General features: G+C 37.1%; 2 protein-coding genes across 3 annotated transcripts; one reads left to right on the top strand and one right to left on the bottom strand.

The window, feature by feature from the left end:
* Positions 1-656: 656 nt before the first annotated feature.
* On the top strand, positions 657-14,233 carry cdc37l1 (cell division cycle 37-like 1). Of its 2 annotated transcripts, XM_084104594.1 has the most exons (8): positions 657-927; positions 4,088-4,357; positions 7,129-7,225; positions 7,315-7,430; positions 7,533-7,655; positions 9,830-9,988; positions 10,918-10,989; positions 12,801-13,761. In XM_084104594.1, the coding sequence occupies exons 1-8, from the start codon at positions 850-852 to the stop codon at positions 12,912-12,914; spliced, it is 1,029 nt and encodes a 342-aa protein (XP_083960720.1). In that variant the 5' UTR covers positions 657-849; the 3' UTR covers positions 12,915-13,761. The 2 variants fall into 2 exon arrangements, with proteins under 2 accessions (XP_083960720.1, XP_083960721.1); XM_084104595.1 differs by lacking the exon at positions 10,918-10,989 and having other exon boundaries at positions 12,801-14,233.
* A 1,735-nt stretch (positions 14,234-15,968) lies between these two features.
* On the bottom strand, positions 15,969-24,524 carry ak3 (adenylate kinase 3). The gene is made up of 5 exons (XM_084104596.1): positions 24,172-24,524; positions 21,338-21,457; positions 21,079-21,251; positions 18,327-18,445; positions 15,969-16,932 (listed from the first exon to the last, which is right to left on the bottom strand). The coding sequence occupies exons 1-5, from the start codon at positions 24,320-24,322 to the stop codon at positions 16,815-16,817; spliced, it is 681 nt and encodes a 226-aa protein (XP_083960722.1). The 5' UTR covers positions 24,323-24,524; the 3' UTR covers positions 15,969-16,814.
* Between the last annotated feature and the right edge of the window lie 333 nt (positions 24,525-24,857).

Genomic DNA, 24,857 nt, shown 5'->3' with positions numbered 1-24,857 from the left:
TATTAAAAAATAAGGTGTCGATTAGTGAAAAATTACCACCATCATGTCAACTTGAAAGAATCGATTGGCATTTTACATTTAATCATTTAGCAGACGCTTTTATCCAAAGCGACTTACATTTCAGTACATTACATTATGATTTCAGTAGCCAAGACATGTAACCTGTACATATATAATTCACTGAATTAATCTGTGAACAAATTATCATTTTTTAAAGCACGGATTCAAACGATTCCAGTCACTGAAATAAATGAAAAATCCCACTCAGGATATTAATACTATTCCATGATAATGATATATAGCAGGGATATGCAACTCCGGTCCTGGAGGGCCACTGTCCTGCAGAGTTTAGCTTTAGCCCTGATAAAAACTCACCTGCCTGTATCTATCTAGTAATCCTGATAAGACTGATTGCCTTGTTCAGGTGTGTTTAATTAGGGTTGGAGCTAAACTCTGCAGGACAGTGGCCCTCCAGGACCGGAGTTGCCTATCCCTGATATATATCATAACAGAAAAATAAATAATAATCTAACATTTATTAATAAATAAAACACAATAATAATAAATAATAATAATAAAAAGTGTTAATATTCTTTGAAAATATTATTTTCTGTGTGTATTATCATGTGATTAGAGTCTGGCGTCACGTGACGAGTGATCGCGTCAGCGCACGGAAGTTGTCATAACGAGCTAAAAAGAGGTACAGAGAGGACTGCTGATGTTATAGTCTGAAAATAACTCTCTCTGCTCGCTTACATCCCACCGAATTGCGTGTGCTTTTCGGATAATAAGCTTATTAAGCAGCAGAACACGTCCCGCGGCTCCAGGACAGAGTTTAAGCAGCGATATATGGAGTGGTTTGGAGGCGGCGTGTTCCCCACTGAACAGGACCCAAAGGGAAACATGCCCCGCACACACCCACACGAGGTACCCGAGAAAGTTCACCAGTGCTTCACTTATTACCCGAGGCCTTTTCATTGTGCTTTAAATCAACACGAGGTTGCCGTCTCTATGTGTTTACACTTGAAACCGTGCGGAAATGTGCTGTAAAGTCGCCGTTAGTTTGCGCTAGCTGGATTACTAACGTTAGAGGAGCAGTAAAAGTTTCCGCAGGATGAGAAGAGAAAGGCTGGATCTCAATACTTGCCCGTTTTCCGGGGACAGTCCCGGGTTTTGTTGTTCTGTCCCCGGAAATGTCTTGTACACCCGCAAATACATGGCAAAAAGCCCGACCAACATACAGCAGTAATAACAAATGAGATTTCAGTCATATTTTGACCACTGAAATTGAAAATGTCCCCGGTTTCTATTTCAGAAAACTGGTATTTTACTGCTAGACAGCATTTTTGGGCATCGCAATCACCACATCTCCGATAGGTTTATTTGTACATTTTACTGTGAGGATCTTTGACATGAGATCATGAGCCTGTGTTTTCGGTCTCGTGTTGACTTGACAAGCTTGTTCTGACAGCTGAGGATAATGAGTGCTTTATTATTAGATCCATTACAATGCCACTACTACTTTGATGGCTCACAGTTGTGTTATTGATCTCTGTAGTAACTACACTGCAAGTGCATAACATAGAGATCACATAAAAACAGCCTGGGCCTATTTTAAATCAAACTCAATAATGAAAATAGTTTTTTGGAGATGAAAAGGCTTATTCAATCCACTTTGGAGGATTTTAGAAGGAAGTACATTGTTATGCTGTTCTTTTTACAGTTTGACAAATGCATTGGGGAAAAAAATATAACTGTACCACCAACCTCATGAAATATCTGAATTTAAAGGGTCATGATCCCATTTTATTTGATCTTTCAACATGTAAGAGGTCATTGTGCTATACAAATATCCTGTAAATTTCACAACTCAAAACTTCCCCTTTAGTTCAAAAACAGCTTTTATTGAAACCAAGCTCAGAAAACAACTCGTTTCAGATTTTGTCACATTATTACATCATAGTGAGACGAGAGACCGCCTCTACAGAAGATCAACGCCTACTTCTGCATCATTGCCTCTTTAGCCCCGCCCACCGATTCACACGTCATGTAGTAGTAAATACAAGACAAACACAGGATTGATTACTCCAGCAACAAAATGATCTTCTGAGGATTACACAGTCTTTGCATTGCCCTCCTTGTGATCCTAACATTAAGAAAGCACGGATGAACTTTATTTTTAACGAAGGTTTAGTCAGATCGTGTCAGTAAGACACTGTTCGTTTAGTTGCTTCATTTTACTGCGGATTCGTTTTTAAACGAGACAAAAGCAGGCTTTTCGCAGAGACTGAAAATAAAAGATGATGCAGTGACGACTACACTGGATCCGACAGTAATAATGTCGCAACACACAAGTGTGAGTGACAATGTTTTTACCTTGTGTCAGTATTGCTTTGTCTGATACAGATCGTTTGATACTGAATATTTATACTGTAGTGTCGCAGTCAACCTGAATACCTGTGATTTTGCTGGGTTTTTTTTATTTTCTTCACCGTTTATGTGGTTAATGTGTTGGTTTATCGGATATGGAAGAATGCACATAAAGAACGCTGCTTTTGTTATTGTTTTGATCGAAGCCAATCGCTGTAATCGTGAATAAAAGCTTCAGTGAGCGACATCTGTTTTGTCATCAGCACGACATTACAACACATTTTATTTTATTTAAAACACGACACTGCAAAGGACAATGTATGTTTTTCACTTTATTACAAAGGAGGAACTGAATAGCCTATAAGAACAGCAAAGCATTGTGACAAACAATTGTACATTCATCATAATTGGTTTACACGAAACACCGCAAGTTATCTTTTGTCAGTTGTACTTTAACTTTATTTGCCACAACCAGGACTTATAAAGCATATGTAAAATGCATAAATGTTTCACATTGTTGGCAAGTGTTTCAACTATGTAACAAGATTTTTTTTTAACATTGGATTTTTTTAAAAGACTATCACACGTGTAATGGCGGGACATTGAAAATTATTTTAATCTGCAAAACTCTTACTCAATCATAGCAGAGGGCGTTCACTTGCAAGTCTTGTATGCGACATGCCCATCGAAACGGAGAGTTTGAAAGAGTCAAAAACAGGATAGAAAATAGCTTATTATTTCTAAATTAGGATGTTTTTTGATGTAAAAATCTTGATAACATTATAAGTATTATTGGCTTGAAAAAGTCATGTAAATGTGTAAATTAATTATATTGTTTTTGGCTAAATATTGCTCTTTACGAATACGCATGTAAAGTAAAACTTCCTTGCAAACTAATGTACTAACATCACTCTTTTTGTTGAGGAGCTTACTGAAGACATTTTTGTATACTAAATGTTTTTTTTTAAATCTAATAATTCGAAAGATTGTTGCTTGCCATATAAATATAAATCTGACCCTGCAGTCTTTATAGAAAATTATATATTGTATATATAAGAAACCTCTTACATTTACCATGGCTGTGTTTATTTGATCAAATAAATACACTAAAAAACAATAATATTGTGAAATATTATTGTAAAATTGCTGTTTTTTTCTATTATTATAAAATGTAATTCATTCCTGTGATCAAAGCTGCATTTTCAGCATCATTACTCCAGTCTTCAGTGTCACATGATCCTTCAGAAATCATTCTGATAGGATGATTTGATGCTCAAGAAACATTTATGATTAGTATTATTATTATAAATGTTAAAAATACTGGTTCATTTTTTATGGAAAACAAGATGCAGGTTTTTTTTAAAGGAATTTTTGACTAATAGAAAGTTCAAAAGAACAATATTTTTGCAATAATAATGTGTTCACTGTTCCTTTTGATCAATTTAATGTGTGATCGATGATTAAAATGATTAATTTATTTAAAATATTACTGACCCCAAACTTCTAAATGGTAGTGTATAGAGATATATGTCAAAATTTTGTGTCCAAAAAGAATGGCAACCCTGATGGTTAAGAGTTCAGTGCTGCTAGCTTTGTGATATCGCTGTCATTGAGGACTGGATCTGTTGCAAAAACAGAGCGATGTTCTTTATGAATCTCTGAATTTTCCATGCAGACTGTAATGATTAGTGTGCGTTATCTCTGTGTCCCGTCACAGCCCAGTGCGGAGAGCATGGCGTCTCTGTGCCAGAGTCAGCAGCGCTGTTTGGAGGCCTCCATCGCGTCCCAGTGGCAGCTGGCAGAAGCGCAGGACCAGCTCTGCGGTTTGGAGCTTCACAGCTCTGAGTCTGTGGAGCAGGAGCGCGCACGAGCCCTGGCCTCCTCCGCTGAGCTCTCACAGACCGAACAGGAGTGGAGACATAAGGAGAGGATGCTGGGAAGAAGCCCCACTCTGTGTCCTGAGGCCAGCCGAGATGTGTTTAACAAGGTATCTTAAATCAACACTCTAGAAAAGTCATTCAGTGTTCATGTCATGCTTATTTCTGCATCATACGATACGCCACAGGGCTGCTGTTATCTCAGCACTTCGCTTTAGTCTAAAAATAAAACACACAGCAGTTTTTTTTTTTCAATTTGGATTATTAAACTGAACATTTTTACTGGCCCCACCACAAACAAAGGAATATATAAATTAATTAATTTAGGTATAGTTTTTATTGTGTTTGACTCATGCAACCTTGATAAATAAGGTTATGACACCAAATTTCAGATGAAATTTCACAATTCTTGATTACAATTCTGATACCACAGCAAAAACTTCTAGCCTAACTAATATAAATTTCAAATATTATTAAAAGTAAACAGTCAGTAATAAAATAAGAACAAGTTATGAAATTATGAGCAATAGTACAAATAAATACACCAGAACCAACATAAAAATGAAATAAACAGTGCTTTTCAGGATTTTTAGGTCTAACAGTAGTTTTCAGGTACAGAATTTGAATAAATTGAATAAAGTAATCAAATGTAAAATCGCACAGCATAAGTCAAGTCACCTTTACTTATGTAGTGCTTTTATACAACACAGATTGTTTCAAAGCAGCTTCACAGTGATAACAGGAAAATGATTCAATGATGCAAACAGTCCTTTTCAGCTCTAAAAGACAATAGTCTCATTGTTCAACTGAAGATGTTTCAGTGTTGATTCAGTTCCATTGTAAAGATCATCAATTATTAAATTAGTTCATTTCATCTATAAAGCAGTGATGTCATCATCCGGCTCAGTTCAGATCTCATACAACCGCGTCAGTACAGTCAGATCAGTAATATTGCTGAATATTAAGTGTCCTCAACTAAGCAACCCCAGAGATGACAGTGGCAAGGAACCCAAACTCCATCAGGTGACGGGGTGGAGAATAAAAACTTGGGAGAAACCGGGCTCAGTCGGGGGGCCAGTTCTCCTCTGGCCGACGAACGAACAGTGTATGATTATGATTCAGGCTGCGTCACGAGTCAGAATCAGATTTTGGATCGGTAGCATTCAAATATTCATCCAGTGCCTTTTACTTGAAGATCAGATTCATCACGGCAGTATGGAGACGAGGCTGGTCATAGATCTGTGCTGAGGACTTGTCTGGTTCTTGTGGTCTTTGCTGAGGATCTGTGCCGACAGATGTTGTGTCGACGAGGCCTTCACAGGGGACTGACTAGTTGACAGGATCTCTGCTGACATTCAGGGCTGCGTTGAGGTCGCGTCTAGGTGCAGGTCCATCGTCTGATCTGGATACGGCCCGGATACGGCTGACTACGGTAACCTCGGGATAAACATAGAGACTTAATATTAGCGTAGATGCCATTCTTCTTACGATGTATCAAGTACATCAGGTCTGGGTCCGGTTGACAATTTATGCAGCCTAACCATCCTTTAAAGGATGTGAATTATAGAAATGTGATAATGTGTTATGTGTATTCCAGATTTAAACTGAGAGTGTGTCTGCTACCCAAACAAGGCTAGGAAGACTATTCCAGAGTTTAGGTGCTAAATAGGAAAAGGATCTACCGTTGATTTTGATATTCTAGGTATTATCAACTGGCCAGAATTTTGAGATTGCAATAGACGTGAAGGACTATAATGCGTAAAGAGCTCGCTCAAGTACTGAGGAGTTAAAACATTCAGTCCTTTGTAAGTAATTAGCAGGATTTTTTAAATGTATACTATGTTTAATAAGGAGCCAGTGCAGTGTTGACAGAACCGGGCTAATATGGTCATACTTCCTGGTTCTGGTTCTTGTTCAAGTGCAAGAAGGCATGAGAGAGAACTCAAATCAGTATTCGCGCATAGTCCGATAAGCGGCTTTCTGGGAGCTGGAGGTGCTTTGCGAGAACCGAATTAAGTTCAATTTCACGTCTTCAAGCGCCTGTATATTTAATTTGGCAGTCCTATTTGATGAGCCCTGACTATTTGGTCTTTTAACTTTTGCTGTATTTCATTTGGTATAGTTTGTCAGTTACATTTACGTTGTCAAGCAACTTGCATTCCAAGGTACACATTTTTATATTCTTATCAGTTCTTGCTTTCTCTGGGAATCGAACCCATGACATTGGCATTGCAAGCGCCAGCGCTCCACTGTTTGAGCTACAGGAATCAAACAGCTGTTTCCAGTTACATCTGTTGTCTGTTTGTAGTGTCTTTGTGCGTGCATATTCATGTTTACCAGCAAAATTCTGTCCTAAAAGTGCGTTTGCACTTATGGGAAAGTGTCAGTTAATACCTGGGTCAAAACTGACCCGGAACACAATAGGTGTTACAATGTACAATTTATTTTTTAAATGGTTATATCTCTTAAATACCTTTTTTAAAAATCGAAAAAAAAAAAAAAATGTGTGTACTTTGATGGTATTCTTAGCTCGTTTGCTTCACATACTAAAACCTGGAATTTTTTTTTTTTCTGAAAAATTTAATTTTTTGTACTGTAACCTAACATTAACCATAACATTATTAACGCTCATTGTTATTTCATGTTAATTAATGCATTAACTAATGTTAACAAATAAAACCTTATTGTAAAGCTTTACCAAAATTTTTATGTACCTCAAAAACTGACACGAATGCAATAGGAGGAATTTAATTAATGATCCATTTGATACAAAAATGGATGTTATTGCCAATTTGTTTTGTGTGCTTGCACAAAATCTGAATTGAACACATTAAGTGTTAGTGTGTAGATTGCTGATGCCCCTTTTCTCGTTTTTTCCTAGAGTATCATAAACATGTCGCAGTCTTGGCCTAATGAATCTGATCATGATAAGAACGTGGGCTTCAACCAGCGCAATGAAGAACTCTTGAAACATTTTGGTAAGTTTTGGGGTTTGTGTTTGATTTGAATGCTTATTAACGGAGACTGTTGATCTTAATGGAGGTTGTCGCTTCTTCTGATTGGACAGGTATGTTGAGGAGGTGGGATGATAGTCAGCGCTTTCTAGCAGAGTACCACCATCTCATCTGTGAAGAAACGGCTAATTACCTGATCCTGTGGTGCTTCCGTCTGCAGGCAGAGCAAGTGAGTCCTCTTTCATTTTCAAAATAATATTCTACCTGTACTGTTTCTGTAGTTTGTAGTATGTAATCTGTGCACTGATCACATGACCTGCCTCTTCTGCAGAAAGAGGCCCTAATGGAGCAGGTGGCTCATCAGGCCGTCGTCATGCAGTTTATTCTGGAAATGGCCCGCAACACACAGCAAGACCCACGAGGCTGCTTCCGTCAGTTCTTTCAGAAAGCCAAAGTGAGACTCGCATCTGCACTGCAGCACTGCAGACATCACCTTCAACCGGTCTTACAAGACATTACACATCTCTTACTGTACACCAGATATTCAACCAGAGAGCTGCAATAATAAAGTCCTCAAGGATGTGGAATGGGGAATAATTAAGATTTCTTAATGTTTTTGAAAGAAGTCTCTTCTGCTCTCCAAGGCTGCATTTATTTGATAAAAAAAACTGTAAAAAAAAAGAATATTGTTAAATATTATTGTAATTTAAAATAACTGTCTATTACTGCAGTCTTCAGTGTCACATGATCCGTCAGAAATCATTCTAATATGATGATTTGGAGTAATGATGCTGAAAATTAATCAAAGGAATAAATTACATTTAAAATAATTTCAATAGAAGACAGTTATTTTAAATTACAATAATATTTAACAATATTACTTTTTTTTTACTGTTTTTTTGATCAAATAAATGCAGCCTTGGAGAGCAGAAGAGACTTCTTCCAACAACATAAAAAAATCTTAATTATTCCAAATTTTTGTAGTTAATGAGTGAGTGTGAGGCCCTGTCTACACCTGGTATTAAGATGTGTTTTGCTCGATCGGATCACAAGTAGACGAGGGAGACGCATTCCTGTTTACACCTGGGGTCTCATTTATAAAACTGTGCGTAGGAACCTTTCTAAAAGTGTACGTGCACCCAAAAGCCAAAAATGGCGTACGCAAACAAATATTCAGACTTATAAAACCGTTCGTACGCCAGAACCCGCGCAGAATTCACTTTATAAATCCCAGTCAGTGGAAGATTGTGCGCACATGCGTCTCCACCCCGAAATAACCATATATGGAGCTTACAACGCCTAGTTTTACTATGCAGATCCTCATCTGCATATCATTTGCTTATGATTATTCATCCACGTGATAACGTTTAACGGTACAAGACACATTACATTAATAAAAATCAAGTAGTTGCCTATCCTTGCCTTGTTTTTGAATAGCCTACATAAATCAAATAGTGTAAAATACATGGCCCTGGCGCGGACATTTAAGAAGGGATGGATATTTGCTTCGAGTGACAGGCTTGGTGAGTGAAATTATATTTGTATTATCTTTCTGTATATGTTTAATTTTCTTTCGATTTTCTGTCTAAAAGTGACCAAAAAGACATTTAACTCCAGCTCACCATCGGTGTCGCCAAACTGCTCCATCTCCAAAACGTTCGTACGCATGGGTCAGAGTTTGCGTGCAGGTGCGCAAATTTTCCCGTCAAGTTTGTTTTTATAAATCACAACTTATGCGTCGGAAGTGGCGTACGCCTCTTTCAGGGCCTGTTTTGTGCGTACGCAACGGTTATAAATGAGGCCCCTGGTGTTTTAATCTCTTTTAGTCTCTTTTGTCCACTTTTGACCACTTCTGTCCTGATTTCTTATAGTGGAAGGTCTATGTGTGGGTTAATGTGTTCGGTTTTTCAGATCTTTCAATCTAATGGACGAAATAAGCTTGCACAATTTACATAATATGAATGCGACCGGAGATGACAGAAAAACACAGAGAGCATCAGCTTTAGTTTCTGCTCTGACAGACACAAGTCCAGCTGAACGCTGTGAGTGTGTGTTAGAAATCAGGAATGGTGAGAGAGAATTGTGCTTGGTTTGTTTTTTATCTTTAAACCAAACTTGAGTCTCCAGTCGACAAAGTTTAAATCCCGTCTGGCTTTTAAAGCGCGCTTCCAATAATGTTTATGCATTAGGTCAGCAGGCGGAGAGAAGGCGTCTTTTGTGTCTGTTCGAACTCATTCGACCACTTGAGCGCCTACACTACAAAATGCGTCTTCAACTACCTCTAGAAGTGGTCAAAACTGGACAAGCTCAAAACGTTTTACACCCCGTTTACACCTGTATTTAGCGTCGTCCACTTCAACCAAATCAACCACCGATCAACCATAACTTATCTTAATACCAGGTGTAAACCTGAGTGTTATGCAATAATGTCAGTGACCACTAGAGAGAGACATGACATAACTGACAGCCCGAGGCCAGGAAACAGCAATAGAGGACAGATGAAGTTCATATCCACACATTCATCCATGTCATGTGATTGAACTCACATCATTTTTTCACTGAAAGTGAAAACTTTGAATGCACTTTGAATCAATTTTAATCTTGCTTTGCTCTTCTTTTTTTTTAAAGGCAGGGCAGGAGGGATACTTGGATGTCTTCCACACAGAACTCAAAGCCTTCAAGCAGAGATTGAAAGAGTGTACCATGAAATCAAACGATGCAGTGCACCAAAGTACACCGCCAGGCTGTCGCCTCGACCCCAAGGAGGTTTTGGAGTCTTTGCCACCGGTAGGAATGATCATACGCGTAATTTGCAGGTGGGACATTGTCCCCACCACTTTTTGAAACATCTCGGGGCGCAGATGTACCGTATACAAATGAGACATCTCCAGTTGACTAGCAGAGTATTCATTTTGTACGTTTATGCTAAATAAGAGGCGATCTGGCGCTGGATTGTGTTGATTTTGACATCATGGCGAGTCCTCGTTGCCGCTGCTATCAGTTCTCTCTTGGCGCTCGTGCAACCTCACACAGACAAGCTTCAATCTTTCGCTTAGCGCTGTTGCGGAGACTCTGTTCGTTCCGTGAAATCGCAAAACAAAATAATTGAATCTCTCAGTTCTATGTGCTGTAATATAATGATGTGTTTCACAGATTTCACTGTGGGTGCGAATGCATTGAAAATAGACTCTGATGACAAAATGTATCGTCACACTTAATTCGCAGCTTAATCTTGACAACATATACTGATGTGAACATGTTTTCAATGTTGATCAAAAATACAGTAAAGACACTAATATTGGTGAAATATTATTACAATTTAAAAGAACCATTTTCTATTATAATATATGTTAAATGTATTTTATTCCAGTGATCAAAGCTGAATTTTCAGCATCATTACTCCAGTCTTCAGTGTCACGTGATCCTTCAGAAATCATTCTAATATGATGATTTGATGCTCAAGAAACATTTCTGATTATCATCAATGTTGAAAACAGTTGTGTTGCTTCATATTTTTGTGGAAATACATTTACATTTCAGGCTTATAGAAGGTTAAAAAAGCTTTTTTTTTTGTAACAATGTAAGTCTTTACTGTCACTTTTGATCAATTTAATGCGTCCTTGCAGAACTAAATTCATTTCTTTCCCAACTTTAAAATGATAGTGTAGCAATGACTAGTAGCAAACTATAAAACGAGTCAAATGTTGAATTTACAGGAGCTGAAAACATGCATCCAGATGCAAGATATGCAGATTCTTCAGAGTGTGATGAGCAACATGAACCCACAGGTAACGCCGCAGCATAAAGGCCCGTTCACACCACAGCTATAACGATAAAACGGCACAGAGGAACGATATTGTTGGAATCACTTTCAAATGCTGAAGAACAATAAAAACATTGACAGCCAATCAGAATCCATCCTGCTTTATAGAGCTCCAGCATTTAAAGTGGCAGACGACAAAACTGGAGCCTGTGCTTAATTACCAGAACGATGTCATGTGTCGGCGAGGAAGCGGATATAGTTATAGATATCGTTTTTGGTGTGAACAGCACTTTATGCTGTAAAACATCACAACGTCTCAAACATGCACTTTAAAATTCAATGATTCCAGTTCCCTGATTTATTATTTTAGTAGTTTTGGAGAAGAGATTTGTGGCTCTAGTAGTGGTATTGTGATGCCGCTGATTGTGAATAAGAACTGATTCTTGGTTCCTAACCCCACAAATGTTATGGTACAGCTTTAGAAAGCATGCCGTATTGTCCAGAGCGTAACCCAAACATTTTTGGCGTGAGTCAGGGTCGGTTCCGCACATCTTTCAGGTTCTTGAACACTTCCTCCACTTTCAGGGCACTTGCTCTGAACATCACACACACATGCTGCTAAGTCAAAGAGAGTCAAAGGACAGGGGAAGAGTTGCATAACTGCTTTAATCTGCAGTGTTTCCTTCATCAGAGGAACACAGGCTGACCTATAATCCCTCTTCCTGCATCAACATGGATGATTAAAATGCTGCAGTTGAAGGACGAGATCACACAAATATTAAAATGGTCATTTATTCACCCTCATTTCGTTCCAAAACCACTTTCTTCTATTGAGCACAAAGCACGTAGCTTCTTTTCATTTAAGATTTCTTTTCCAAATAAATACTGTTCTTTTAAACTTTCTATTTATCAAATAATCCTTAAATGTTTCATGGTTTCCACAAAAACATTGATAATAATAATAATAATAATAATAAATGCATCTTGAGCAGTAAATCCGCATATTAGAACGATTTCTGAAGGATCATGTGACACTGAAGACTGTCCCTCTTTTTCTTATCTGAAAATAAAAGTTTATGCCATTTAAAAGTGGTATATTTAGTTTGAAAACATTTCAGAGTAACATTGATGTTGTTTTATTAGAAAAAGTTAGAAGTTATTAAATTCAATGTTCATACTGGTAATTCTCATATTATATGTTCTTATAAATTTCTTATCATGATGTAAAGAATTATTGATATTTATTGAAATACATAAATATTGATAAAATATATATTGCAGTACACTGGTTTTTACTGTAGTTCTTGTAAAAAAAAAAAAAATTGATGTTTTATGTTTTATGAATAAAAAGGGGTTAAATATACCAATAGCATGGTAAAAACATGGTAACATTCAAAAAAATTCCACATTCACTCATTAAAGAGAAGTTACTGATCAGATACAATATCCTTTAAGTTTAAAAATATTAAGTTATGACTGTTTATAAGCTTGCGTTCCACCAGGTCCATTTGCAGCAGTTTTTGTTAATGCATTATAAGGGTTACAGGGATAGTTCACCAAAAAAATGTAATTCTGTCATCATTCAAGTTGCTCCAAACCATATGAATTTCTTTCTTCTGCAAATACCATTAAAGTCAATGGGGCCCATCAACTGTCTGGTTACCCATACTCTTCAAAATATCTTCTTTTGTGTTCAGCAGAAGAAAGAAACTCTTACAGGTTTGGAACAACATGAGGGAGAGTAAATTATTTTTGGGTGAACTATCTCTTTAAGCGTAGTGCTGCAAGTTACAGTCTTTGGCCATTTATTAGTATCCTCTTTCTCAATCATCACAGGTGGCAGAATATCACGTGAAGCGTTGCTTGGAGGCTGGAGTTTGGACGAATATACCACGAGCCTCCAAAGAGGAGAGTTCAGAAACGGACGAGTGGAGAATGATGGAGACCTAGCAGTGAAGACAAACCTTCAGTAGGAAAACGGCTTTGGGTCGGAGGACAGGAAGAACAAGGGCTGCTGTGCTCAAAGACTTTTCTTTAGTATCCGTGCCTGAACGTGTGCTGCACTTTATATTTGTTTAATAGAGAAAGTATTTTAAAAAAAACCACAGGAAACTGTATTTTGAGGCACTTATATTTTTGAGCAGATTTTGTTACATTTCTGTTGCTAACTTTTCGTCAATCTGTTTTAGCAGTTTGAAAAAAAAAATAGTTTAGGAAAGTGGTACAAGCAGGAGTGCAAAGGAAAAACTCAAATATTTCTGCATAGTTTGAACCTTTTTTTTTGTCGTAAATTGGTTTTAAGTCAACAAGATCAGTGATATTTGAGAAGCCTTTCGCGGTCTTCTTTGTGTTTGAACTTTTTGTTTCATATCCCCACCTTTGGATTGTAATCTATAAAGTCCACTGCACATTGAACTCTAGCTGCTATCTGGGAAGTGTTTCATGTGTCGTGTGTGCATGAACGCGGCAGATAACAGTGGGCTTCCTGCAGATAGAGAAACGACACTGAGGCGGGGCAGGACCACCCACTTTACCGTCATGCTGGGAGTGAGACCTTTGCAGGTCCAACTGTACAGCATGAAAACCAGCAATGTAATGTTGTTACCTACAGTTATAATGAAAGAGATTCACATTTACTGTGTAAAATGTAAACCGGAGGCTCATCGCACTTGGCTGTTGAGTTTGATTTGATGTTGGAAGCAAAAAAATGGCAAACGTCAACGATATTTCGATATTTTCTCACCCTCACTAACCTGTATGACTTATTTTCTTCTGTGGAACATAAATTAAGATATTTAAAAAAATATATATATATATATTTATACAATGAAGGTCAATGGGGTCCAAACAATGTTTTTTTTGGACCCCATTGACTTTCATTATATAGTCAAATCCAAAAAAACATTCTTCTAAATATGCATTTTGCATTCTACACAGACAAGAGTAAGTCATACATGTTTGAAACAACATGAGGGTTATGTAAAACGATGACATAATGTACTTTTTGGGGTGAATTGTCCTTCAGAATAAGATTTTGAGAGCTTTCCCTTTCCACGATTTTAGAAAACTGACTTCTATTCATTGATATAGTTGCATTGAAACCCTGCCGAAGCTGTTTGCGCGTCACATCCAGCCACAGTTTGCATTGCTTGTACTGCACACAGCTTTTACAGCAAACCTAGGATTTGTGTTATAATAAATGTGGTGATATTGTGCAAGTCTTTTACGATCAGATCAAACAAACTGAATTAAATCTTTAGACCCACAGTATTGCTGACTGCTTGAAATGTTTTATTTCACTGTTTTTAAAATAACATTTGAGCAGTTTATAAATGTTTTGCTAGCTCTCTGTGAGAGGGATCTCCTCTGATTACATGCGCGCAATAAACTCTGGCTTAAAATGTTGTTTATGGGGAAGGGGCTTTTATTTTATTTTATTGACCATGAGGTTAGTGGGTTGTACAATGAAAGTAGGATAAAATATACAATACGTGCTTCTTTTGGCACGTCCATTCAACAAAAGGAACATAAGGCCTCGGTCATAAAATTTAACGATCTTAAGTTAATATACACTCACCTAAAGGATTATTAGGAACACCTGTTCAATTTCTCATTAATGCAATTATCTAATCAATCAATCACATGGCAGTTGCTTCAATGCATTTAGGGGTGTGGTCCTGGTCAAGACAAACTCCAAACTGAATGTCAGAATGGGAAAGAAAGGTGATTTAAGCAATTTTGAGCGTGGCATGGTTGTTGGTGCCAGACGGGCCGGTCTGAGTATTTCACAATCTGCTCAGTTACTGGGATTTTCACGCACAACCAATTCTAGGGTTTACAAAGAATGGTGTGGAAAGGGAAAAACATCCAGTATGCGGCAGTCCTGTGGGCGAAAATGCCTTGTTGATGCTAGAGGTCAGAGGAGAATGGGCCGACTGATTCAAGCTGATAGAAGAGCAACTTTGACTGAAATAACCACTCGTTACAACCGAGGTATGCAGCAAAGCATTTGTGAAGCCACAACACGCACAACCTTGAGGCGGATGGGCTACAACAGCAGAAGACCCCACCGGGTACCATTCATCTCCACTACAAATAGGAAAAAGAGGCTACAATTTGCATGAGCTCAACAAAATTGGACAGTTGAAGACTGGAAAAATGTTGCCTGGTCTGATGAGTCTCAATTTCTGTTGAGACATTCAGATGGAGTCAGAATTTGGCATAAACAGAATGAGAACATGGATCCATCATGCCTTGTTACCACTGTGCAGGCTGGTGGTGGTGGTGTAATGGTGTGGGGGATGTTTTCTTGGCACACTTTAGGCCCCTTAGTGCCAATTGGGCATCGTTTAAATGCCACGGCCTACCTGAGCATTGTTTCTGACCATGTCCATCCCTTTATGACCACCATGTACCCATCCTCTGATGGCTACTTCCAGCAGGATAATCCACCATGTCACAAAGCTCGAATCATTTCAAATTGGTTTCTTGAACATGACAATGAGTTCACTGTACTAAAATGGCCCCCACAGTCACCAGATCTCAACCCAATAGAGCATCTTTGGGATGTGGTGGAACGGGAGCTTCGTGCCCTGGATGTGCATCCCACAAATCTCCATCAACTGCAAGATGCTATCCTATCAATATGGGCCAACATTTCTAAAGAATGCTTTCAGCACCTTGTTGAATCAATGCCACGTAGAATTAAGGCAGTTCTGAAGGCGAAAGGGGGTCAAACACAGTATTAGTATGGTGTTCCTAATAATCCTTTAGGTGAGTGTATATATGTGGTGTTGTATGAACAAACGTGGGAGATACCGGTAGTGATTGAGAAAATACTGGATTATTACTGGTGACATTTATAAGAAAAATGTTGAATGAAAAATGTATTATTATCGCTCTTAAGCCTTACTCGGTCAATCTTTTGGTATAAAATATATAATGTAAACTGTGATTATTTACATAAAAATCTAGAGCTTTATTACCAAAACAAACTAAAAAGAGTCAAACTTCACTGTTTATTGCAGTTCTTTCAAAGGTCCGCTTTCTAAAATAACATTCAGTACATTACATTTAATAATTTATCCATTATTCAATAGCAGTGTTTTCAGTCACTACAATTTACACAGTGATGCACAAACTGCCATTACATGCATAAACAAGTGAATTAATAATTTGCATTTCATTTGTGGCCAAGGACTCCATAACCACACAATAGTGTTTTAAGTATCAAGTATTTTTGATCACAGAGAATTTCTTTCCCTTTATAAATTACTGTGTTGTACAAACCTTTCTTAATTAAAAATTACATTATTTTGTATAATTATGATAAAAAATATGAACTCTGTTAACACTATTAAACATTGCTACATAATCATCTGACTCATAATTAGATTGTTTTTGCTAATTAAGGCCACAGTGGTTCACACACAGGTTTGAAAAATCAGGTTTGAATCATATTTTTTGCATTCATCGGAAAACTGTATAAATGAGAACTGAGAACTTCTCCAGTATGACATTTCAATAACATTAAAATGTTGTTATGGATAATAAACAGGAATGTTTTGTAGCTGCCGTGTTTTGCAGCAACTTCAGAAAAACATTCTTACGGGTCGAGCACTTCTGCTAAGGGAAGAGTCAACCATTAGCATGCCTACAACGCTCAAAGCTAGTTTGTTTGCTTAAGATGGCAGCGCTAGTGTTCAGAAGACTAGTTTGACCATAATCCTTTAGTTTGCCACTAAAGGCTTCAGTGTGTAAATACAGCAGACTGCTTCAGGCCACAGAGGTGCGATGTGCTTCTTCAGACAGTGTACTTCAGTTGTTGGAAAAGTCCTAAAGGTTGTAGAATCACGCTTTTCCCATAGCCTGCTGGATTCCTGGGATTTTCCTGGTCAGGAAGGCTTGAACGTGAGGCCATATCTTGTTGGTTTCAGTTCCTGTGAATGTCTCCAATACTCCTTTACTCCTGTTAAAGTATATCACATGTAATGCCTTAAACACATTATTATTCATATGATGTTACACCTTCAGTCCAGCTTAAAGGAATAGTTCATCCTCGTTATCATCCCAAAATGATGTTCCTCCTTTGATCAGACACTGGAGAACCAATGACCAGGGGTTTCTTGAGTTGATGAAACGCTAATAATTGATTATATCGAATGTACAATAAAATAATAGAGACTGTAGGATTCACTGTATTCAGCATCTCGGGAACGCAACCTGCGCTAGCTTTACTTTATTTACACATTCTCATAGTTTCCAACATTTTTGTGGCCAGAAGTTTACAGTATTTCAGCAGTATTATGCCAAAATAAAAGCAAGAATATTTGAAATATTTAAAGCTTGAGGGTTTAAAAGTTTGAAAGTGATTCATTTAGGGCATAAATATTAGTATTGTGTAAAATAAAATAATTATTAAAAAATATTCTTTTTTTCGGTAGAATATATGTCTGTCTTCATTTTATTATTAGAGTTAAACATAATAATAATACATTGTTAAAAAAATGGTTGTTGATAGCAATCACAATGTTTTGGAGATAACTCAAATATCCAAGTTGACTAAACTTGAAGTTCTAAGGCAGCATGAACAATTACTTTGAAACAATATCTTTAGACTAATAATATCAATCATTATTATTACACAATTTGATTAGGTTCCTGAAACACCATTGTAAATAATGTAATGAGGACTGAGACACTTTCACAACTAAAAAGAGGTTTGAGTCCACTTTTAAAGTTTGGCTATTAAGTCAAAATAAAACTAGTTAATATTTGATCTATTTACTTGCATGTCATGTGACCATTCACCAACATCAGAGAACTGTGGACAAGCAAATGTGTTTATTGAAATATTAACTTAAAATCTCAAGTATTTCAAGTTAATATTTGACTTTTATGGGGTTTGGCTGACAAAAAATGTTTTATGAACCCCTGATGACATCAAACCTGGTGCAACATGCTTCGATTTGAATGTACAAAAACGCAAGTGAGATTTGAGGGAGATTTGCCACAAATAACAACTTCAATTTTGATCCGTTCTCATATGGCCTCTGAAGATTTTAAATATATTGCGTACAAGATGTATGGACTACTTTTAAGTTACTTTTGTGAGTGTTTTTTGGAGCTCACTTTCATTGTATGGAAAAGAGCAGCATGAACATTCTGCTAAATATCTTCTTTTTGGTTCCATGGAAGGGAATATATTCGTACAGATCTCAGAAGCACACGAGTGCGAGTAAAGAGTGACAGAATTAGGCTGAACTATTCCTTTAAATATTCCTTAAATATTTTCTGTGGTGTGCGATACTGCGTTGTTTCATCCAGCATAAATCATAAAGAAAACCGCTTTCTGTACAGTACCTGTAGTACTCTAGAACCGGCTGTGTCTGTCTCTCGTAGTCCTTTAGTCTTCTGGACACAGTTTCGGGACTGTCGTCGTCTCTCTGGACCAGCGGTTCTCCTGTGACATCATCAAGACCCTGTGCACAAGAGACCAATGATTACGTTCGGCACACACGACATCACCGCAGAGCTCCAACACAAACACCCGACTTTAAAACCTGCTATGAACACAAAAGTAATGGTACAATTGCTCAAGAATTCATGTATTGAAACAGTCAACAAGCCTTGGCAGGCGTTGTCAAACTCCACAGCTGAATCGATGTGACCTTCAGACACGCAGTTCTGTGTGGACAAAACTGTATTTGAGCAACGCTGACAAACACTGTTTCACACTTGGCTTGCTCTGTTTTATCAGTTCAAAACACACTGAATTGCTGTCTTGTTTGAAATGATTGCAAAGATGACCAAAATATAACCATTTTGAATCATTATATAACCATTAACCAAATATGAACCATTGTTTTGAGTCATAACTCTTTGCGACCTTAAAGGCTTTGTGGTGGAAAAGCTCTTGCATATAAACGGCTTATTACTCATTCTTTGTTCAGTTTCACTTTTCTAAAACTGCCTGCCCTTACAAGTTTTTCTTTTAAAGTATATCAGCAACTGTTTTCTGCCCTTGCGATTGCTCTTTTCTCGGACAGTGTTTCATTTATTTACAGGAAGTCTGTGACTTCCTCAGAGCGCTCCAGATTTATTGCAGGGATGAGAGCAAAGTTCCTCAGTAAACAGAGGCGTTCTTATCTGTCTTGAGCGGTCAGGTTGTGAAATACCACGACCTACTTTTACCACAAGTAGTTTAACACACACACACTCATATCCAATGCTCCATTTCTTTACTTTTTACTGTTAACATGATTCCATTTTTATTATTTTTATTTAAAGAAAAACTGTTTGTTAGAGTGTGTTTATATGTTGAAATTCTTCAAACATGAAAAATTACATACATTTAATTGTAAAATTAATTTATATTGTATATTATATAGAAAATGTATCTATATATACACATCACACATTTATTAAACCTTGTGAAAAGAAAGTGTGCTTAATTGTGCTGAATGTGCACTTGTAGTGTTAGTGTAGTTCAGATCTATGTTTTTAAGTATATATCAATTTTTAAAAACTGTACTTGCAGATAATATAACATTTATGCAATGAAAGGCCACTTAAGTGTAGTGAAAGAGGGACACATTCATGACTGTTTCTTAACACACTTAAGTACACTTTTAAAAAGTGCAATTTGCAATCATGTCAGATTAGACATTTTACTTTAAAGTATATTTTAAATCATTGTTTTAAAAATCATGTTATGCTTTAAAGAAGTACACTTATTTTGATGTGTTGACTAACATGCTAAAGGACGTGTAGTATTTGATTATCATTTTAACTATAATGTTATTTGATGTTACATTTAAACAGTGTTTAAATGAACAAGTAACGCAAGTTACGTAATCAGATTACTTTTTCAAGTAACTAGTAAAGTAACACATTACTTTTAAATTTACAACAGAATATCTGAGTTACTTTTTTAAATAAGTAATGCAAGTTACTTTGTTCTCCCATGTATTGACTGATGGCTAATGTAACGCATTACTTTCTGTAAAAAGTAACTAAGTAACACAATTAGTTACTTTTTATAGGGAGTAACTCAATATTGTAATGCATTACTTTTCAAAGTAACTTTGCTCAACACTGCATTTACAGTTAATATATTTTAAATGTACTAATTTAATTTGCCAGTTCATTAGAAAAGTGTAAATACGAATATATAAGTTTTAATAGAAATGACATCAAAGTATATATTAGTTTACCATAAATGCTTGTCAGTACATTCAGCAGAACACTGTAAACATATTCCAAAGACAATAGAATTATGAAATTACATGTAAAATGTACTTAAGTCATAATTAAGTACACTTAAAAAAACACTCTAAGTTCAGCTAATTGCATTTAATATACATTTAAACTATAACACTTTCATTTAATTGCAATTATCATGCAATTATGTGTACGTTCAGTTCACACTTACTGTAAGTATATTCTTTCAAAGTAACAATACTCTTTTTAAAAGTACGTTAAGGGTTGTTTTAAGCATTCTGTGTGAATTCACTTGCACCTCACTCTTGCGAACAGCATTTCAGCACAAAACAAATGTTCAATAACTATCTGCAGTTGAACCAGGCCAAGGTTAATGTTAGTATTTTTAGTGCAAACTAAACTAACTTCATTCAAATTAGGCTAATAAATTCACAAAGCTCAGCACCATTTACCTGACGTAATTAACGTTGCACTATTGTTACCTGCAGAAAACAGGGATTAAACAGCATTTTAAGTACTGTATGTGTTCTTACATTTCTATTGATCATGGCAGCAATACTGATTTTGTGCAGTATAGACCTTATGTAGCCCCGCCCCTTTTTCTGCCCTGTCTTCCGGTTTGTATTTCCACAGCATGAAGGAAAGATCTTACGGATTTATGAATGAACCGCTCGTTTTAAACTCTTCCCGGTCTAACTGACATTTGTTATGACGTCCGCTTGAAACATTACAATGCTCAACAACAAGTTAACTTAGCAAGTGTGCAGGTCACTGAGGAGTTTTCATATGAGCAGAGGTGGTCAACTTCCTGTTTCTTTCATTTAATTATCAACATTCCCTGAAGTAATGTTAAACAGGACTGTAAATATCTCAACAGCAGCAGAGGACTCACTGGCTTCTTGGGCGGGTTGAAGTCTACATTATAGACCCTGCCGCTGGGAAGGTGCACCCAGCGGGACGTCAGGCGCTCTCTGATGGTCAGGAACGGCACGTCCAGGTTTATAACCGAGTCCACATCACACACGGCGTCCAGGGCCTCGGCCTGAGCCACGGTACGGGGAAACCCTGCCAGGACACAGAGGCACAGAATGAATAAAGATCACACATATAAGATCAATAGAAGAGCATGTGTGCTGCGGTGAGAGCGGTACCGTCCAGTAGCCAGCTGGTCCGCTCGATTCCCCTCAGGCTGGACAGGATGAGCCGCGAGATGACATCATCAGGAACCAGCTGACCCTGATCGATACACGACTTCATCAGAAGACCCAAATCTGCCCAGGGGCATAAGAGACGGAATATAGTTATTCCATAAATACAGAAGAAATCCACAAATAAATATAGTCAGGAATTATTTTTTTATGTTATATTTATGTTGATTCTAATTTTACCAATAAAATAATATATAGTAATATGACACGTCTGTCATTACTCATATTCATGGTTTCTGGTGTGATGTAAGGCTGTAAGGTCGATCATTACCTCCTATTAACTATTCAATTGGAAATGATGTGTGACCAATTCACTGAACTTTAGTAATTCATACATGAACTTTAAGTGTCTCTACACATTTTAATAACTCTGTAATAATCGTTCTGTGACCCTTTGTGATATTTCTGTTTAGCGCTACATGTTTTAGGCCTATAATACTGTATATAACTACACTATCATTCAAAAGTAATAATATTCTAATAACACCATTAGTAATAAATTAATAACACCCTGTTTTGTTCAGTTCTTTGTCGGTGATCGTCATTAGTGAGTGTGTTTGTGTGTATGTTCTCCTGAGATTCTCCCGTGTATTTCGGTTTGTCAATTAAAGACTATTTAGAGTGAATTTCTTAGTCATTTGTGTTGGATTGCAACCACACAACTGTGAAATTTATATAATTTTAAATATTTTTAGCTTTTTCACTGTTCACTTAAATAGTCCTGCACTGTACAAAAGCATTTTTTAAAAACACAGACAATTAATGTATCAGAATATGCATATTATTAAGAAAAAAGCATATGCTTTTAGAAGCGCATGATGTCAATTCTTGAAATCTATAATCAACATTCTGTCATCATTTTCTCGCCCTCTTGTTGTTTCTTTAAGAATAAGAATTGTTTCTATAAGAAGATATTTTGAGAAATGTCTGTTTTTTGTCCATATGATGGAAGGCAATGGCAAATGTTTGGTTACCAACATTCTTTGGGAAGACATGAGGGTGATGATGCATAATGAGAGAATTATCATTTTTGGGAACTCTCCTTTTAAGGTCCTACTTTGATCTGTAAATATATGAAACTCAAATATTCATTGAAATATTTCTCTATATCTGGCTAAATTTTGTGTTATGCATAGGGTTCATTTACGGTCATTTGTTTCATGCTGAATCTGGTTTATAATAATAATAATGGTTTAGTCTCGCTGTGGACGGTGGATCTGTACACCAGATAACTGATGAGTTCTGCAACATAAATATCACTGTCACACAACATGGAAGGCTGTTCTGCTTCCCAGAGACACAGAAGAGCATCTGGCATTCATTTGGGATTTTTTTTTTTTTTTCACAGAATGTGTAATTCACAAATCTTGTGTTAAAGAACACTGACAATAAACCTGCTCTATCAGAGTTGGGGGTAACGCATTACAAGTAATGGGAGTTATGTAATCAGATTACTTTTTCAAGTAACTAGTAAAGTAATGCATTACTTTTAAATTTACAATACAAATATCTGAGTTACTTTTTCAAACAAGTTACGCAAGTTACTTTGTTTTCCCATGTATTGGCTGACAGCTCTCCTGTCCCCATGTTGAGAGATATTGTAAGCGCAGAGGTGTTGTGTGTGTGCAGTGTGTGTCAACATGATGGGTATTGTATTGCATCTCATCTCACTTGAACAAAAATAGATTCAGTATTCCTCAAAATGAATAAAAACAGTGAAATGAAACCTGAATACTGACACAAACCTGCTATAATAAAATAATTTAAATTACATGAATATACTTTATGTATTTAATCTCACTTTATTAACCAATGCTGACCTTTGATGATCCAATTCAACCATAATAATAAGCAAAAATGACTTATTAAAATTAAAAAACAAACAAATTAGCAAGCAATCCAGCTCAGGTGAGAAAAAGTAATTCAAAAAAGTAATGTAATGCATTACTTCCTGTAAAAAGTAACGCAGTTAGTTAGTGAGTAACACAATATTGTAATGCATTACTTTTAAAAGTAACTTTGCCCAACACTATGCAGTATAAAGTACAATCTTACACATTTATGAGTGTCGGTGCAAATTTCTGTATTTCTAACATGCAAAGCAAAGGCTTGGGCTTCAGCCTTCAGGCTTGGGTGTGATTTGCAACCAAAGTCCCTTTCTTAGACATGTTTAGTATGCAGGGCACATTCTTTGGTGAAAGACATCCCCCTCAAAAGATAAACAAAAGCCCTATTAAATCACAAATATTTAAAAATACACTTATAGTCTACACATAAAAAGAGTGATGCCACAGACGTAAAAGCCTGAGGAACCCAGACAGTGTTTGCATCAACACCAGCACTGGAAGAAAGTGCTCGATGTCACACTAGAAAATATATCAGCGAACTGTTTCACAGTTAACTCTTCCATGCATTTCAAAACCAAAAATATGACAAAAGCTGTGTCTATAGTGGCATGTGCTGTTATGTTTGGACATGACACGCGCGTGCCCTATCTAAACGCATAAAACTGCTGTTTAGATAGGGCAGCCCACTGCGTTTTGAGACACAACCCAAGTTTAGACTCGGTTCTGGGGATAAGAAACCTCTAATTATCCTGCTCAATATAAAACCGAGTTCCAGAAGTTTTGCAGCCATTTTATCAAGCCTGCGTATGAAGTTAAACTACGCTCGTAGCGAACGGGGGAAAAGATTCAACCGTTCGCATTCTGTTACATTAGCCATGTAAATAAATGAACAGTGAAATAGTATTCAGCACAGTGCTGAAGCTGTCGTACCTGTCTTCGCCTCGATATTGGCCCGCAGCATGTCCCCACTGGAGAGATGCTTGAGCCCGAAACTCTGCACTATCCGAGCAGAAACGGTCCCCTTCCCGGAGCCCGGGGCCCCCATGATCACCGCGCGGAACACAGTCTGCAGACCCATCATGCAACTATTCGAGAATATGAAATAAAGAAATATCTCCTATTCACAGCATCTCTCCGAGCACTGCAGTCCTATGAAATCAATATGAAAGTGGTTCTTGGGATGTGCAGTCCTATAAGCGATCGAAACGACAAATACGCAACTCCAGTTTTATTCCCAGATTAAGCCCGTCCTTTTCCAATGCACGCGCATCTCTCGCGGGCGCGCTCACATTACAGGAAGTGCTGGCTTTATCTCAAGTGGGCGTGTGAAGACACTTAGTAGTGCACACTAGTACAACATGATGGATATTGCTACATCTTTAAAGTTCTCGGGGACCCGTACCCAGACGCAAAGACTCCTAATATGAAAAAACTAGATTTTCTGAGTAACACTTTATAAATTTAATTGAACACATTAACGCCGCTACATTACAGTGCAAATAGTTAATAGTTCAAATTTAAGATAGGCCCTTAGGGCTCCATGGACCCCTGGTTGAAAACCTTAAAGGTTTTAGAAAATAAATAATATTTTAATAAATGTTTTCAGAGTTCTTATT

Source organism: Abramis brama (genome assembly GCF_963993115.1).
Source record: "Abramis brama genome assembly, chromosome: 25".
NCBI classification, from domain to species: domain Eukaryota; kingdom Metazoa; phylum Chordata; class Actinopteri; order Cypriniformes; family Leuciscidae; genus Abramis; species Abramis brama.
Note: the sequence above shows the minus strand (reverse complement) of the source record. Positions and strands in the feature narration are given on the sequence as shown.